This window comes from Narcine bancroftii, chromosome 3 (genome assembly GCF_036971445.1).
Source record: "Narcine bancroftii isolate sNarBan1 chromosome 3, sNarBan1.hap1, whole genome shotgun sequence".
Classification (NCBI taxonomy): Eukaryota; Metazoa; Chordata; class Chondrichthyes; order Torpediniformes; family Narcinidae; genus Narcine; species Narcine bancroftii.
The window spans coordinates 249,352,473-249,371,668 of record NC_091471.1 but is presented as its reverse complement, the minus strand read 5'-3'; the positions used below and the strand labels follow the sequence as shown (position 1 = coordinate 249,371,668).

At 42.9% G+C, this 19,196-nt stretch overlaps 1 protein-coding gene across 1 annotated transcript; it reads left to right on the top strand.

The window, feature by feature from the left end:
• The first annotated feature begins 324 nt into the window (after positions 1-324).
• rln3a (relaxin 3a) lies at positions 325-16,941 on the top strand. Its single transcript, XM_069922940.1, has 3 exons — positions 325-544; positions 12,909-13,093; positions 16,330-16,941. Exons 2-3 carry the CDS (start codon positions 12,919-12,921, stop codon positions 16,602-16,604), a joined length of 450 nt encoding a protein of 149 aa, XP_069779041.1. The 5' UTR covers positions 325-544; positions 12,909-12,918; the 3' UTR covers positions 16,605-16,941.
• Positions 16,942-19,196: the final 2,255 nt, after the last annotated feature.

Sequence of the window (19,196 nt, the reverse complement as noted above, 5' to 3'; positions counted from 1 at the left end):
ACATGTTTGGAGTTTGCATTACAATTTTGAATTTGCTGATGAGTTGGGCCTGTCTGCAGTAAAGTGCCAGGAACCTGCAGCCACTTTTAATTAAAGATTTGTTTTCACGTTATCCTGAAAGGGCATTTGTTAAATGTCACTCTGCTTGTTGGCTTTAATCTTGTTTTTATCTTATGCAATGGATCGGTCATTGACTTCTGTTTCTTTTTGAGGAACAGAATGACATTTTTCTCAGTCATGAGATAAATGTCACCGAGCAGCCACTGTGAACAATTGATAAGGATCAAAGGTTGTTACTCGCTGCAATCAGTACAGAGAGTTTCTGGTTGTGTTAGGCTTCTTCACACCTTCTGAAGTACTGCTGCAAATTCAGGAAGGTTAGGAATGGAAGTGAACCGTAGAGAGGGTCAAACTCTTTGAAAGAAGGAACTGTACCCCTGGGAGAGTCAACATTTCAGGGAGAACTAACACCTCAGGAGTAAAACACGAAAGTCTGCAGACACTGTGGTTGAAATAAAAACACAACGCTGGAGAAACTCAGCTGGTCAGTGTCCTTTAAGATAAATACCCTGTTATTTTTTTCATACCTTGATAAAGGGCTCAAGCCTGAAACGTTGGTTATGTATCTTTATCTTTGCTATATAAAGGACACTGTTTGACCAGTTAAGTTTTCCAGCATTGTTTTTACTAAACCACGATCTATTTTCTGAGAGGTACTGGCCTTCATAGATCATCCACTGCTCCCAGTGTGAAGATGTGTCTATAAAGATTGGATATCCAATGAACTTTTATGACGTCTAACTGCTCCATCAAGTGGAATAGATTATTATAGTAAGGCCTGTGATTTTGTGCAAGTAAACAAAAGTTCACAATTAGTCACTTCCCCCCCCACCCAACTCTGCCCCACGCTTCTACTTGAATCGATTTCTGTTCTCATCTTGAATCTGAACATTGTCATATTCTAGGCTATGATGTTACTTTGTTAACTGACCAAGTTCTGTCAGCCTTCCCTCTCAGTGCAGAGCTCCAGCAACTAACACCACCACAGAATCCATTCTGCATCAGGTCTCCAGAGAGAGGAGAAAATCTGTGTATGTGAGTGAGATTAATCAGTTTCTAAACTTAACATGACAGGGAACAAAATTACAAATTAGTGGCAGCGGGCAATAGTCAATCTCGCATATGATGCATGTTATGAGGGAGTTCAAATGGATAAATGACTGGAGATTACACACAGTTTAATCGTCGCTCATCAGTCCATTCATTGCCTGTTGCTCACTGTATGTCAGAACTCACTGACTGTTTGTTGCCTGATAGTCACCCATTCAGATAAACACCTGATGTCACATAGGAGTAACCCAGGTGCCAGAACACTTGGACCACTCTTTGTAGAGCTCCAAAAAAAAAACACAATACTGGAGAAGCTCAGCAAGTCAAACAGCGAACTTTATATATCAAAGATAAAGATACATAATAGGCATTCTCCAAAAGGATGGCATTAACATCAACTTCTCCGGTTTCTGCTAGCCTACTCTCCATTTCCCCTCCCTTCCCTTTCCCTCTGTCTTCTTTCCTCCAGCTCTCCACCCCCTTCCCACTCTATTCATGGAGCCTTCTCCCCTCCCCCCCCCCCTTGCTGGGGTGTCTTCCCTCCCTTATCCACCTATTACCCCCTGCCTTTGGGACCGTGGTCCTCCTCTACCCCTTTGCCCCAGCATTTTGTTTGGGCACCTGCCCACGTTTATCCACACATTGATGAAGAGCTCAAGTCCAACACATTGGTTATGGATCTTTAGCTATATAAAGTACGCAATCTGACCTACTGAGTTTCTCCAGTGTTGTGTTTTTACTTCAACTACAGTGTCTGCAGACTTTCATGTTTTACTTTGTGGAGCTTTCATAGGTGTAACTTGCAGACATTGACGGTGGGATTCCTGGGAGGCATCAGGTTGATTAACCAGGTGACAAAAGGAGATGTGGTCCATGGCAAGACCCTACATTCCCATCAGCTGTTCACAATGCGGTATGGTGAAATGGTGCAACAAAGGGCAGAGTGTGTGACATTTCTTGGCTTGAGCTCTCCAAAGGCCTATTTGGGAGCTTTGACTTTGCGGGAAGAATGAAAGAAGAAACGCTAGTCATTCACAGCCTCTCACTTACTGTTTATCACAGTCATTTCTTTGCCTTCTGGTAGCTTCCTGTCCCCACTTACCACCCATCAGTCATTTGTTGTCTGCTGGTAGCTCGCTGCCTGTCAGCCATTCCTGAAACCATAGAACATTGCAGCACAGAAAACAAGCCCTTCAGCCCTTCTACTCTGTGCCAAACTATTATTCTGCCTAGTCTTGCTGACCTGCACCCAGACCATAGTCCCGAAACCTCTCTCTTCCATGTGCCTATCCAATTTTTTCTTAAATGTTAAAATTGAGCCCACATTCACCACTTCAGCTGGCAGCTCATTCCACACTCCCGCCATTCTCTGTGGGAAGATCCCCCCTCATGTTCCCCCTAAACTTTTCCCCTTTCACCCTTAACCCATGTCCTCTGGTTTATATCTCACCGACCCTCACTGTGTGTTCCCCATTTACTGTCTGTCACTTGACCACTGTCCATTTCTTGCTCACCAACTGTTACAGTTTCTTGCTGAATGTTACAGCTGAAGGCTAAGTATTTCCTTTTGTACCTGAGCTTTGGAGAAAGAGCAAACTCCTTCCCAAGTCAAATTTGGCATATTGACCTTGATAAATCAAAATATTGACTATTGGAGATGGAATGTTATTGTAAAATTGTATAAGACATTGGTGAGGTTGTGTGCTGTTTTGGTCACCTAACTACAGGAAAGATATCAATAAGATTGAAAGAGTGCAGAGAAGATTTAGTAGGGTGTTGTCTGGACTTCAGGAGCTGAGTTGCAGGGAAAGATTAAATAGGTTAGGACTGGGTGCAGGTCAGTGGGACTAGGCAGAAAAATAGTTCAGCACAGACTAGAAGGGCCAAAAGGCCTGTTTTCTGTGATGTAATATTATGTTCTATGGTTCTAAGTCAGCTTCTTCCTTGATCTCCTTCATTTAATGCCTCTTGTTTTCCCTCCAATGTAACTCCCATAGCGAACATACTGCAGAGGTAGGTCTCTCTGTCCATGCAGCTCTTCGCATCCTTTTTCCCCCTCACATGTTCCCTGAAATGTATTTATGCACCTAGACTCCACTGCCAAAACTCTCAACCAAACAGCAGAGAGTAAAAGATTTCCTTCTATGACTTCATGATCTTTTTTACAATGGGCACAGTTGCTGCAAATTCAGGCAAGGTGCTGGAGATGGTCTATACCCACAGAACCTCATTACATAAACCAGACACGTTATCTGGTTCTTTTGCCTGTAGGTAGTCCGAAGGCAATACTCACTATGTATTAATTACACTGATTTGGGGGAATAATAATACACATAAAGGTGCTCCACAACTGACAATGAGGTTGTGTTCTGGCATTGTTGCAACCAAGTCAAAAAATGTTAAGTCAAAAAAAGTATACCGCACCCACCAGTTTTTATAATTAAATTTTGAATACCTTTATTCCACACTGAAAAAATCATTAACGTACACCGCTAAAAGCACACTGGGCATGAAGACTATATGAAGTATGCTGTACGATACTCTCATAGAATGCTGCTGTTGCCAGACGTCACAAGAGAGAACCGTACCACATTATCGCAAGCGCGGGAACAGATAAGAATTTGAAATTGAAAGTATAGATTCGAATCATCGTTAAGTCGGACCATCTCATATAGGGGAGCACATGTATCGTAAACCAGCTCAGGACTTCAGGAAGATCCGGTCTTCTCACTGATCCAATCTGCTATTTGCCTCTTGTTAAAACATCTGAGTACTAAAATTCTGGCATGGTGGGAATGTGGAATTCATTGCTACCAGGAATACTCAGCCCCATGAGCAGAAACTAGGGAAGTACATGAGGAAGAAGAGGATAGAAAGTTACAGAGATACAATAGAGTGGGACGTCAAGACCAACTTGAACCAGTAATACCAAATGGCCTTGTTATACAAGAAAATATGCTTGTGGAATGAGTGATGTAATTTGCACATATTAGAGTGGGCAGATGATGAAAGTGCAGTTGGAGTTCCTGGTTATCAGTTTGACACATACAAATTAACTGGAATTCAACCGTAGGAAAAAGCTTTCATCACAAATTGTTCTTCATTCACTGTCCAGTCTTAGATCAATTGCTGAGTCTGTCTTGGTCATAATAAATGTAGCAATTCATTAATGAGGGGACTCAGCTAAAAAAATCCATACCAAGATTCAAATGCAAACATAATTGTCCAAAAATACATTCTTTCAATAGCTGTTCTTTCTTACTTCCATCTTACTCTCTCATTATTATAAATATTTGTCTATCATCCTTTTTCTCCAGTGTGGTAATTAAGTTTTGCTTCTATACATTGTGTTATATATAGAACATTACAGCACAGTACAGGCCCTTCAGACCTCAATGTTGTGCTAACCTGTATATCCCTTTTTTCAAAAAAAGGTACTAAACCCACCCTACCCAGTAACCTTTATTTTCCTTTCATCCATGTGTCTGAGAGTCTCTTACATGCCCCCAATGTTTCATCCTCCACCACCATCCATGCAAAGGCATTCAGGCACCCACAACTGTGTGTATAATTTAAAAAAAATTTTTAAAAACACAGCATCAACACCCCTGATGTCTTTCTTCAACTTAATGCGCCTAACTTTGTGCATGTCTCTTGTTTGCCAATCCTGCCCTGGGGAAAAAAGATGCTGGCTGTCCACCCTATCTAAGCCTCTCATAATCTTGTAGACCTCTATTAAATCTCCTATCATCCCTCTATGCTCCAAAGAGAAAAGTCCCAGCTCTGCTAACCTTGCCTAATTAAACTTGTTTTCCAATCCAGGCAACATTCTGGTAAATCTCCTCTGCACCCTCTCCATTGTCTTCCACAGCCTTCCTATAGTGAAGTGACCAGAACTGAATACTATACTCCAAGTGTGGTCTCACTAGAAATTTGTAGGGTTGCAACATGCCCTCTCTAATCCTGAATTCAATCCCCCATTAATGAAGCCCAGGATCCCATAGGCCTTCTTAACTATTCTACCAATCTGTGCGTCGCTATTGACCACTTTGGAGACCCGACCCCTAATATGTTATTTAATGTAACTTAATGTCACTTTATTCAACAAAGGGTGGGGAAAGCGAGCAAGGTCAGGGGGATCCTTACTAAAGCTCAGCTTGGGGATCCAGGTGGTAGTTAATCTGCCACTGCATGTGACCCCCCCCCCCTTCAGTGCAAACCTGGTCAAAAGCCACCACATGTCAATCAAGATCAAGACCACCCACAGCAAATACAAACCTTGCCATTAGCCCCTTTAACCACCTGCCCTATTTCTGACATACCTTACTGGCTGGCTAGTAGTATAAAGCCCACCACATGGAACTTCTGTGTATCTTAACCCCTGATGTTGAACCCAAGCTCGGCTCCAGGATACAAACCAGAGACAATGCAGGAAAGTCAATGACAAGGTGTGTGCCATTAACGAATTGTGAGAGTTGATCATTGTAATTTCTTTCTTTCTCTGTTATTGTGGTGTCATACCTGCAGAAGATCGAGGAGGGTACTGGTGTTGCATTTTTCTGTTATATTCTATAGATTGCAGTGTGTTGTGAATGCTGGTACGGGTGTTGTCTTTGATGCGAATGTATTGCACATTTCGTGTGTGTGTGTGTGTGTGTGTGTGTGTGTGTGTGTGTGTGTGTGTGTGTGTGTGTGTGTGTGTGTGTGTGTGTGTGTGTGTGTGTGTACACTCACACGTATGCAATGAGTGGCCAAACTGTGGTACGCAAGCCGCATGTGTCTCTTTGAAATGTAATGTGCAACTCGCAGAAATATGTTGGCTGAGATAGGAATCGTATGAGCTGGTGCTCTTGCATAGGCCCCGGCCACCTGCCTATCCAAGCTCCCGACGCCAAGGCCACCCGCCTATCCAAGCTCCCGACGCCCCAGCCACTCTCCCATCTGAGCTCCCAACATCCCAAACATGATCTTGCCCTCCGGTCCCACCCACCCGCACATCTGAGCTCCTGACACCCCGAACGACACAGGTACTTACTGCGTTCATAAGTAGAATGTGTGGAATAGTTGACCCCCTAAATTTTACCCTAAAAATTGATCCACAATCTTCGACTATTACACACGTATATACGGTATGTCTACTTTTTGATTATTGAAACTAATAAATTAGCAGTTTAAAAGCTACATGAATAAATCTACATATTTCTTAATATTTAAATAAAATATTTGTAACAAAAGAGTAAAAATGTGTGTGTAATATATTTTCACTTCATGCAGCTCCCAAATATCTGATGTTTATCGAATGTGGGCTCTTGTGTTAAGCAAGTTTGGTCACCCTGGTGTATGCAATCTCCATTGAGACTTTCTCCCGCAGGCAAATAAAGATCTTTTGTCAGAATCAGCTTGTGGTCAGACTCGTTGCTTCTTGAACCATCTGGACCAGTTTCTCATATCACATAGAGCCACTGCTTCATGGCGCCAGAGATCTGAGTTCGAGGCTGGACTCAGATGCTGTATGCGTGGACTTTGCACATTCTTTGTTAGTGCATGAGCTTATGTCTTTGCTCTGTCACAATTTTTCGATACGAGTGCCAGCGTGTGGTCACTTGAGTGTAGTGAAACATGAAAGTCTGCAGACACTGTGATTGGAATAAAGAAATGCTGGTTTTGCAGCGTCCATCGGAGGTCAAAATAAATAACCAATGTTTCGGGCCTGAGCTCTTCTCTATGAGTTAAAAGCAGACAGGTGTCTGAATTGAAAGGCTGTGGAGGGAAGAATAGACAGGGAGGAGTACAGACCAACAGATAAAAGGTCCTAATAGGATATGGATGGGACCCAGGAGAGAGGGAAAAGAGAGTGACAGAAGAGGGGTAGAGGAAAGGAGACATGGAAAGATTTGGGGGGGGTGAATAAACAGAAACTGGAGATGTCAGTGTTAATGCCATCTGGTTGGAGGGGGCCCAGACGTAAGATGAGGTGATGTTCATCCAATTTGCAGGTGGTCTGTCTGTCAGTGCATGAGACCATGGACAGCCATGTCAGCAAGGGAATGGGACAGAGTATTGAAATGGGTAGATCCACACTATTGTGGTGAACAGAGCCAAGGTGCTCAATGAAGCAATCTCCAAGTCTGCGTCCAGTCTCTCCAATATAGAGGATCAGACGCAGTAGATGACCCCTGCAGATCCACAAGTGAAGTGTTTTGGCACAAGAATGGTGGCGAGGGAGGAAGTGTGGGCACAAATGGAGCAGTGATATATCTGATGGTGGGATCACGTAGTGGGTGGCAGAAATAGCGGAAGATTTTGTGTTGGATGCGCAGGCTGGTGGGGTGGTAGGTGAAGGAGTGGGTGGGGGCCAGGGCAGATGTGCAGGTAATGGAGGAAATGTGGGTGAGGGCCGAGTTGATAGAGGAGAAGCCATATTGTGTGAAGAAGGAGGACTTCTCTTATGATCTGGAATGGAAGTCCTCATCCTGGGGGAAGATGCGATGGAGATGGGAGCATTTATTTAGACATACTGTAATGGAGTATATATATTTGAGAGAATTTGGTAAAATTAGAATAGGTTACATACATACACACATTTTAAAACAGATCTTATTTGAAAGACTGAAGAATTCATATTCAAGAACATTCCAGAAACTATGGAGAATGCTATGCACATTTCGCAAGTAGGTGCTAATTGAAATGACGTCATGAAATGAATAGACCATTATTTGGAAGAGGAGACAAACTGGCTGTTTGCAAGTACCTACAGAGTGCTCACAAAAAGGTTTTTGCAAGTGAAAGAGTCACATGGGCTTTATCGCAGTCTCAGTTGGAGACAGGGAGAGAGAAGACAAGCTCAACAAGCTCTCCCAAAGAGAGCTGAACAGTCATGGCTGAAACAAGCCAGGAAAAGCAGATGGGAAACAGAAAGCTCCAGAGCGGCGGATGGCTGGAAGTGCAATCTGTCTGATGTTTCTCTTAGAATAATCGGAACAAAAATGAACTCTGTGGTAGCCTGAAAGAAAGAGGTTACCATCTGGAAAACCCTAATAGGGCAAGTTTCATCAGCGAGACCTTGAGGTGACTAATGGTGGTACTCAGTTGTGGAAATCATGGAACACATCTCTCTCTGCAAACCAACAAGAACCTTCCTGAGCAGTAAACATTTACCTTTCGAGCACCAAAGGCTGGTGAACTTTATACATGTTAAATTCTGTGCACAGTATAAGAATTGCCTGCAACCAGAGAACTTTGAAGAAGGAGAAGTGAGATTGAACTGTGAACCAAATAACTTTTCTTAAATTTACACACATTATACACATGCGCTTAGAATTAGAAGGGGGTTAATTTGAGTTAGTTAAGTAGAGAGATAAGTTAAAGTTTGATTCTGTTTTCATGTTTAAAGTTAATTAAAAACATCTTTTGTTTAAGTAACTACTTGTCTTGGTGAATGTCTATTGCTGCTGAGTTTTGGGGTCATTTGGGCTCGTAACAATACATACACTGAATTGAGAGAAAAGAATGGAATCTTTGCCGGGGATGGGGTGTGAAGAGACATAGTTAAGGTAGCTATGGGAGTTGGTGCATTTACAGATGTTTGTTTATTATCATCTGATTGTACAAGTACAACCCAGTGAAGCAGCATTCTCTGTCCTCAGTGAAAACACTCAACCAGACATGACACACATACAGACAAATGATATATACATGGTGGGTCAGGATGGAGTGGAGGGACAAAAGTCCAGTGTCTCTAGGAAGTGTGCTTTGATCCGTTCCATCACCAGACTCTCAAAGCATTTCATAATGGTGGAGGCCAGTGCCATAGGGTGGTAGTCAATGAAGCACGTTACTGTCACTCTCTTTGGTATTGAGATGATGGTGACTGTCTTGAAAATCACGGGGACGACGGACTACTTCAATGACATGTTGAAGAGGTATATAAGGACCTATGTCAGTTGGTCTGTGGAGTTCTTCAGTACCCACAGAACAGTAGATCGCTACAGCTGTTCAGACCCTCTTGTCTGTGCTGACCATCATCTCCTTCGTCCCACTGACCTGCTCCCATACCATAACCCTTCAGTCCTCTCACATCCATACACCTATCCAAAATACTCTTAAAACGCACAATTTAGACTGCATTCACCACATCAGATGGCAGATCATTCCACACACCCACCAACCTCTGAGTGAAAAACTCCCCGCAAAGTTCCCCCTAAGCCTCTACCTCTTCAGATTAAAACTATGACCTCTTGTATTTACCTCCCCCAATCTGTGGAAAAAGCCTATTAGCATCCACTCTGACTATTCCTCTCATAATCTTGTAAACATTGATCAAATCTCCCCTCATTCTTTTTTCCTCCAAGGAATAAAGTCCTAACCTGTCCAATCTTTTCCTGTAACTCATCCCAGAAGACCCAACATTCTAGGAACATAGGAAGTAGGAACAGGAGTAGGCCAAAAATGGCCCATCGAGCCTGCTCCACCATTCAATACGATCATGGCTGATATAATTTATGACCTAACTCCACCTACCTGCCTTCTCCCCATATCCCCTAATTCTAATAAATCTTCTCTGCACACTTTCAATCTTATTGATATCCTCCCAAAATCGAACACAATATTCCAAATTAGGCCTCACCAGTGCCTTAAACATAATATCCCAACTCCTAGACTTAATACTTTGATTTATAAAGGCTAAGATACCAAAAGCTTTTTTTACAATTCTGTCCACGAGATGCCACCTTCAGGGAACAATGTATCTGCATTCCTAGATGCCTCTGCTCCTCCGAACCTTATAATTTACTGTACATTTCCTACCTTGATTTCTCCTTGCAAAATGCATCCTCTCACACTTGTCTGCATTAAACTCTATCTGCCCCTTTCTGGCCATTCTCCCAACCAGGTAAGTTGTCTGATCCCCGCTGCCTTGTGTGCGCTGACCTTAGATAGAGTTGTCCTTACTTTGGCCACAGAGCTTTCTTCAGGGACAGCCTGCTCTTCTCATCAAATCAAACCATGCATCGAAAATGTTCAGTCTGTCCAGAAGGAAGGCTCCATTGTCTTTAACTCTCAAGGTTGACCTGTGATCTGTTATGATCTTTAACCTGTTACAAACCCAGAGGATCCCAAAACCCAGCAGCAACAGAAACTCACCAAGACTAATGGTTACTTAAACAAAAGTTGCTTTTAATTATCCTTAAACATGAAAACAGGACTAGGTGCACGTGCATATAATGTATATGTATGTTCAGAAAAGTTCCTTGATTCACAGTCCACTCTCAATTCTCATTCTTCCAAGTTCACAGGTTGCAGGCAATTCTTATACTGTGCACAGAATGTGACATTTATGAATCTTCACCAGGCTTTGGTGCTTGAAAGGTAAATGGTTACTGCTCAGGAAGATTCTTGTCAGTTTTCAGAGAGAGATTTGTTGTTTGCTGGACACAAACTGATACGTTTTCATCAGCCACATCAGTGTCTTGCTGAAGAAACTTGCCCCATCAGGGTTTTCCAGATAATGATCTCTTTCTTTCAGGTCACCACAGTTCCTTTTTGGTTCCCTTATTTCAAGTGAAACATTAACCAGCCAGTCCTCTCCTCTTGTATGGACCACAAGGGCTTTGACCAGGCTGAACTCAGAATTCACAACCCATCTTCAAAATGGGGTTTTTCCACAAGCTTGCCAGCTTGTCCTGTTCCAGACCCAGCTGCTGCTGAACTATAGAACTGAATTCCCCCTGTCTCTCTCTGAGAAAAGCATGTTTGAGTCTCTCTGCTTGCAAAACCACATGACCCTCTTAGAACAGCAAACTGCACTGACAGCCTGCAGCTCCAAACCTAATCCTCCAAGTTCTTTCATCTGTTGCTTTTCCATTTGTGAAGTCTCTATAGGTTTTGCAAAGGCACTCTGAGCTGGACTGTCTGGCTTGAGCAGAGCGCCAATATTTTAAATGAGATCTGTTTTGAAGTGTTTATATGTGACCTACACTAAAAAAAACTGCCCCAATTTATCTCCTTTAAAACACCTATTTACAATATAAAATACAACATAATCTGTCACAATCCCTTGCCACATATGCCTCATGATTCTAATGTAGCACAGTTGTCTATGGATTTTCTGAGCATGCCCATGCTTTGCCTCCCATTATCTCTGGCTGATCTCAGTGCCATCTTGTCTCCTATCCTGAAGGCACTGAGAGATGTTTACATGACCATTAAACAGCTCCAGTCAGTGGTCTCAAAGCAGACCTGCAGCTCTGCTGTCCCCTTCCCCTCTCCCCAGCCATGTCCTGATCTCCCTGTGAACTGGCTGAGTTCATTTTTCCATTGGTCTGTACGCCAGGGTTAGCGGGACAGATATGAGATCCGAGTGACCAAGGTGGGAGCAAGGTGGAGCCTTGTATGCACCAGGGATGTTGGTGTACACCCGGTTGAAGTCTCCAGCTACAATCATGGCCATCATCAGGGTGGTTCTGGGCTTTGCAAATGGCACCGTGAAGCTCCTTCGTGGCTGTCGAGAATTTGTCTCCAGAAATGGAGACAGAGAGATTGAGAAAAGGGACAGTGTTGCCAGAGATGGACCAAGTGAATTAGAGGTCGGGGTGAATTTGGCAGCTCATCATGGGTGCATGAGGCATCACCAAAGTAGTCATCGATGTAGTAGAGGAAGAATTGAAACACCTTGCCTGTATTGGCTTCTAGTATAGATTGCTCCACATAGCCAACAAAAAGACAGGCATAGCTGGGGCCTACGCAGGTACTCATAGCTACCCCTTTGACGGAGAAATGGGATGAGTCAAAGGAGGTTATTGAAAGTGAAGACAAGTTCTGCCAGCCTGAGGAGGGTGATGGTGGAGTGGTACTGATTGGGTCTATTGCTGAAATAGAAACAAAGGGCTTTGAGGCCTTCGGTATGGTGATGTTAATAGAGGTTTACAGTGATTGGATATCCCTCAAATTCAGGAACTGGAAGTTGTTAAAGTGATGGAGAGCATGTGTCCCGGATATAGGTGGGGAGGGATTGGACTGGTGGGGACATAATGGATACCAATTTGGTGGGGCAGGAGCTCGTGGAAACAATGGATTTGCCGGGACAATTGGGTTTGTGGATCTTGGGTAGGAGGTAGAACCAAGCAGTGAGGGGGTTGAAACACAATGAGATTGGATGTCGTGTGAGGAGGTTATTTCAGAGATAGTGTGTGAGACAGAGGTTTGATGAGTTTTGTTGAGGTTGGCCTTCAAAAATGTTAACAATAAGCCCAGTGACTGTTGCTGGACTCTATATGAGAAGAGAATTGAAGCTGACTCAATTATCCATGCAATGATGTTCCCTGAGACAAAGTGGGGATTTGGAGGCATAAACAGAAAAGTTGGGGTGGGGGGTGGGGAAGAAGAGTCAAAGTAAGTTTTATACAAAAGCTTGTGGTGAAATGTGAGATCTGTGGAGTTTGGCAAATTAGAACAACATATCAATTTTAAGGCATTCTGGTTTGTGCATGAAATGATTATTTAATTTCTTGTTTGATCGTTTACAAATGAAACGCACGCTTAGTATGAGGCACATAGTGTGTCAGTCTTCTCTTCATTCCCCAAGACCTTTACATTACTCCTGACTCTACTCATTAAGCCATCAGTCTCCTGTCATATGTTGTGACTGCTCTATAATTATGCCTCTTTATCAGATATAAACAAGGGTTTAAATAGATCCGGCTTTGAGCAAGGAGAGCACAGACAGAGTCTCTCCGCAACTAATAAGACGCGCTCCTCCTGCTCTCATTCTTGATTCGCTCACTCTCTTGCTCTCTCCTCAGACATCAGGACATGCAGAAGCTCTGGTTCACCCTGGCTGTCTGGCTGCTCATCCCGAACACACAGCTGGAGGCTGTAGCTCGGAATCCTAGTCTCGGTGTCAAACTCTGCGGGAGAGAGTTCATTCGGGCAGTCATCTTCACTTGCGGAGGCTCCAGATGGAAGCGGGCAGAGATCAGCATCCCAGGTAAGAATACGTATAATGTGCTAAATGTCACCTTGGGATTAAATGCCACGCAATTGGACGCAGGTACAACATGAAAGGGATGAATTGCCATTGTTACTGGATTCCAGAGGAGCATTTGCCCTTTTTGAGGGATGAAGCACTGTCTTCCCCAGTGATCTTGGGGGAGGGTGAGAATATATATTGCAGTGTGAGAGACAGGAAGCCCGGCAATGTGAAAGGAGCTCCCTTACTTCCACCAGCAGTGAGAGCCAGGGTGGATTCCCAAGTTACTTACACTGGACAACAATGTTTTTCAATAGGTTTGCTTCCTGAAAAGAAATGAAGGATTATGATAGATGACTTCAAGCTGAACACTAAGATAATTTCAGGTTTTCTGTATCACATAGGAAGTTGGAGAAACATTAAATTAATTTCAGCATGTGTAATCCTAACCCTAGCTCTTTATTGAAGACAATAAATGCTATTGTTAAGTACACTCTCTGTTATTGCCTGAAGAACATGTGCATCAACATGAGTTCAATCTATATTAATGTAATGCACAGCATTAAAACAAAGGATTTTATTGACACCATGGTTAACAGACCGAAACATTGGTGATGTATCTTCACCTTTGCTATATAAAGGCATTGTTTGACCTGCTGAGTTTCCCCAGCATATGTACCTGCACTGAGTACATGCCCAAACCTGCATTGACCAACCAAGACAGCTTGCTTTGTGGGAAATGTACTAATAGACTTAAAATATGATAGGAAATCACAAAAACAGGTTATATCTTTTTTTAAAAAAAGGTACGTGACAGGAAATTTTTAAGGTGATTTTCATGATCAGCCACCTGAAATCCATAAAATACACCCAAGTGTTCAGGAAGAAAAATCTTCATTGTCCAGTGACTGCCTTGGACTGTACTCACTTAACCAGACAGCCTGCATCCCCCTCCCCACCGGACCAAACAGACAACCTGCTGATTGTGCGTTTTTGTACAAGCTTCGCAGACAGCAGTGATAATCATTTCTGCGGGTTTCCTGTGTTGGTTTTCTGGAACTAGCAAGTTGATGTAGCAGGTTAAAAGCTATACCACTTTCTAGCACAGGATGCAGTGAAGTAAAGTCAGAGCAGCAATGCCAGTCTTCGCAGCTAGTGACAACGGCATCAGGGTGTTCAGTATTCTAATAATAAATAAACTAAATGCAAAAACAGTTGAGCAAAGTGTGAATCAATGTTATCTCATCTTGCATTATGATTGTTCACATTTCCTAAAGTCGTCTCCTACTGCTAACCCCATTGCTCTAAATGTCATATTTTTTAAAAATTTAGACATGCAGCATGGTAACAAGCCCTTACGCCCCACGAGCACGGGCTGCCCAATTACACCCAATTGCCCTTCAATCCCTGGTATGTTTTGAAGACAATTTCTCAGTTTTTCTTATGACCCAGAAGGGGGCCATTCAGCCCATCAATTTTGAGGCAGTGAGGTAGCAGCAGAACTTGCTGCTCATCTCCTTGTCCATCGCACCAGAATGGACCTAAAATATGGTTTGACAGTCTATGTAGCAGTAGGAAGCTCATGGTTATGTCCAATGAAGTAGCTAAGACGTATGTTATGAGCCGAGGTCCCCAAAACCCAGCAGCAATAGAAATTCACCAAGACAAATGGTTACTTAAACAAAAGTTGCTTTTAATTATCTTTAAACATGAAAACAGGATCAAACTTTAACTTATTTCTATTAACTTAATTTAACCCCCCTTCTAATTCTAAGTGCATGTGCATGTAATGGGTATGTAAGTTCAGAAAGGTTCTTTGATTCACAGTCCAATCTCACTTCTCATTCCTCCAAGTTCACTGGTTGCAGGCAATTCTTATACTGTGCACAGAAGTTAACATTTATAAAGTTCACCAGGCTTTGGTACTTGAAAGGTAAATGGTTACCACTCAGGAAGATTCTTGTTGGTTTTCAGAGAAAGATTTGTTGCTCATTGGACCCCCACAACTTATCCTTTCCGGTCAGCCACTTCAGTGTCTTGCTGAAGAAACCTGCCCCATCAAGATTTTACAGATGATAACCTTTTTATTTCAGGTCACCACAGTTCCTTTTTGTTTCCCTTATTTTAAGCAAAACATTATGCAGCCAGTCTTCTCCTCTTGTATGGATAAGGGCTTTGACGAGGCTGAACTAAGAACTCACAACCCACCTTCAAAATGGGGTTTTTCCACAAGCTTGCCAGTTTGTCCTGTTCCAGTCCCACCTGCTGCTGCTGAACTGTAGAACTGAATTCTCTTTCAGAGAAAACCATATGACCCTCTTAGAACAGCCAACCGCACTCGGACAGACTGCGGCTCCGGACCTAATCCTCCGAGTTCGTTCATCTGTCGCTTTCCAAAACCATAATCCATTACTCCACAGCAAGTCCAATTAACACCTCCTCATGAAGTCCTTACAGGCATTCTTCAAAGTTTGTGCAAAGGCACCCGGAGCCTGGACTGTCTGGCTTGAGCAGAGCTCCGGCATTTTAAATGAGATCTGTTTTGAAGTGTTTATATATGACCTACTCTAAAAAACACCACAATTGATCTCCTATAAAACATATCTATATATAATATATAATATAACAAATAATCTGACACACATAGAACAAGCAAGAATTGAATAGGTGGCAGACTAGTCTTAGTTCCTCATTTGGTTTCTGAACAGTGAGTTTCTGATCCTCAGTAGCTGCTTCTTATTTCTGGGTAATGCTTCTGTTTCACAAACCCAAGGGGCAGACTGTCTCCAGCGTGGTGAATAAGCTATGAAATCCTCCTGTCATTAATTTATTGTTTCTGGTTAAAAAAAAACACAATGCTGGAGAAGCACTGCTCAAACAGTGTACTTTATATGGCAAATATAAAGATATATAACCTACATTTTGGGCTTGAGCCCTTCATCAAGGATTCACATACAACACTGAGATTTTTTTTCCTGTTGGAAAGCCAGAATAACCACTTATTGGTAGTGCAAAAAAAAGGTTTTTTTATTTGGGTATCTACCTACATTTTGCTCATACCTTGATGAAGAGCTCAAGCCCGAAACATCAGTTTTGTATCTTTATCTTTGCTATATCAAGTTCACTGTTTGATCTGCTAAGTTTCTCCAGCGTTGTGTTATTACTTCAATCCTGGTGTCTGCAGACTTTTGTGTTTTACTGTTGCTTTTGGTTATTTGGATGTGATGTTGAATGTGTTACGGTCTCTTCTGCAGCTGTTACTGACCACTTCTCCCACCTGCCGCACACCATGGACGATGCCAACAGAGACAGTTGGGATCCCGCTGATGAAGTAACCAACTACGAGCCTGCAACCTGGAGATTCCTGGTGGGATTTGGGGATGAGTTCCGAAGCCGGAGGAGCATTTCCAATAATGTGCTGGAGGCTTTGAGGAGCACAGAGAGGAAAGGGAGGGATGTGGTGGTGGCTCTCTCTAATGCCTGCTGTAAGTGGGGATGCACCAAGAGTGAGATTAGCTCGCTCTGCTAAGATTTGTGCCCCACTATTAATTCCGCTGCCCCCCTGTTCCCTAACATATTATCACAAACTGGCTTGGTCTATGGAGGCAAATTGTCGCCAAAGATCCTTTTCCTGAACTCTGGACTGTATATAGAAGCACAGCATGAAACTTGTGGCAGCCTACCGGACAACCATACCTTATCTCTTCATGTTTGAGAGACAGATGTTGGAATTAAGTCATGGAATCATCTTAGCTAGTGTTTGGTTCCCTGGATTCTGCTCTCAAATGCCATTGAGTATCTGTTATGTTTCATTGCAGGAGCATAATATGTCTGCTGAACAGCAACTTTTAATAAAAAATGAAATTTCTCACCATAGACTCAAAGTGTTAATACAAATATTGCTAATTACAGTCTCCGGCTTCCTTCCACCCTTCAAAATATATGCGGGGAGGGGGGTGTGTTGTCGGTCATTTGGATGTAATTAGGCAACACGGACCTGTGGGCTGAAAGGGATGTCTTATAAAAAAGTAACAAAGCATGGCTGAGACCTGTTCTTTTATAAAAATATACTTACCATGTATTTCCATGATGTACCAACTCACTCATAACCAAACCTATTTTCACTCTCAACAGAGTAGCCTGGTACCATTGCCATATGTATCATCCAGTCCTTGTTGAAAGCAACCTCAGCTAATCTTTAATTAAACAGAAAGGGTCTGGAGATTCAGACTTGTCTCTCCAAGTCTCAGGAACTGGTCAGGTTATCAAATGCAGTTTTCTTAAAAAGTTAAAATAGATTAGGAAACAAATCTAGATGTGAGCAGGGGGCAGGTGAGAACCTGAATGGATTGACTGGAAGGGGATTGCAAGGGGAGGAGCACAGGCCCACAGACAATAGGTGGGTGTGGATGGGAGGGCTGGAGAAAGTCTCTTGTTCTCCAGCTCATCACCTCCTTCCCTCTCTATTTGCTCTCCCTATCATTTCCCAGCTTTTCTTCTCTTCTGCCCTCCTGCCAATATCTACCTGTGACCCTGTGTTCCTGACCGCCCCCCTCCCCCCCACCACCACCATTTTGTTCTGGTGCCTTTCTGCTTTTTGCTCATAAGTTGACAGGGGTGTGTTGATTGAGGTTCTTTGCTCCATGGGGAGCGCTGCATGACCTGCTGAGTAGCTCTGGCACATTTGTGCTTGTTTTTTAAAATCCCTTTCATGGTTAATGCAATACCGTTATAACGCTAGTGACAGGGGTTTAAATCTGCACACTGTCTGTAACAAGCTTGTATATTCTCCCTGTGTCTATGTGTGGGTCCTCTGGTTGGTCTGGTTTCCTCCCACCTTTCAAATCGAACAATGGGGGGAGTTGTATGTAGGTTAATTGGGTGCATTTGGGCGGCACGAGCTTGAGGGCTTGAAGGGCCTTTTACTGTGATGTATGTCTAAACTTCACAGAGAGAGAAAACAATGAATTATACCTAACTACACCTTTGCTAACTTCAAATTCAAATAGTTATCAGCTAGTTACAGGTCATTCAGATTTCAGGTAATTTAATACAATTCAAGAACATTTTTTTAGACATGCTGCATGGTTACAGGCCATTTCAGCTCACGAGCACGTGCCACCAAATTAACCTACAACCCTGGATATGTTTTGAATGATAGGAGGAAACCAGAACCCCCTGGGAAGACCCAACAGATATGGGGAGAATGTACAAATTCCTTACAGCATGGGATTCAAACCCCATTCTCGATCACAGGCGCTGTAATGGCGTTGCACTAACCACTACATTCCTTTCCATTTCAGGAAGCCTTCCCCAAAAACGGACCTTCCCATTCAAATGTACGATTGAAATTACCATTTTGTATTAACAATAACTCTGGCTACCCTCATGACTGTATAGATAAATACATCTTCAAATTTACCAACCACACCACAATGGTAGGACGGGTAACAAATATCAATTAGACAGAATACAGGAAAGAGATGGAAAGTCTGGAGGCATGGTGCCAAAAGTAACAACCTCTCTCTCAACAATAATAAAATGAAAGAGATGATCGGTGACTTCAGGAGAGGGTCAGAGTCTGCATCCCTGACCATATTAATGGTGCTGAAGTTGAAAATGTCACTAACTTTGTTCTTAGAAATAAACAGCTGGGATGAGCACATTGAATCCATGGGCAAAAAAGCTCGACGTGATCCCCTTTTCTCTCAATAACTTCTACAGGAGCACCATTAACAGTTGACTTGCTGGGTACATCATAGTATGGGATGGGAGCTGCCATGCTCCAGATTGGAGTTATTAGAGTGCATCTCAGAACATATTACAAACTTTCCTTCCCTCCATGCATGGCATCTACATCTTCCATGGAAAGGCAGCCAATATCCATCACGACGCGGATACACTCTCTTTTTTCTCCTTCCATTGGGGAGATGGCTTAAGAGTGTAAAAGACTGCACCAAGCAGCTCAAAGACAGTTTGCTCTGTGACAGAATATAGATATGATTTTTGGGAGATAAATTGGAGCAGGGTTTGTTAGTGTAGGTCACATGCAAACACTTTAAAACAGACCTTATTTAAAATACTGGAGCTCTGTTAATGCTAGATATGTTGGGGCCTCAGA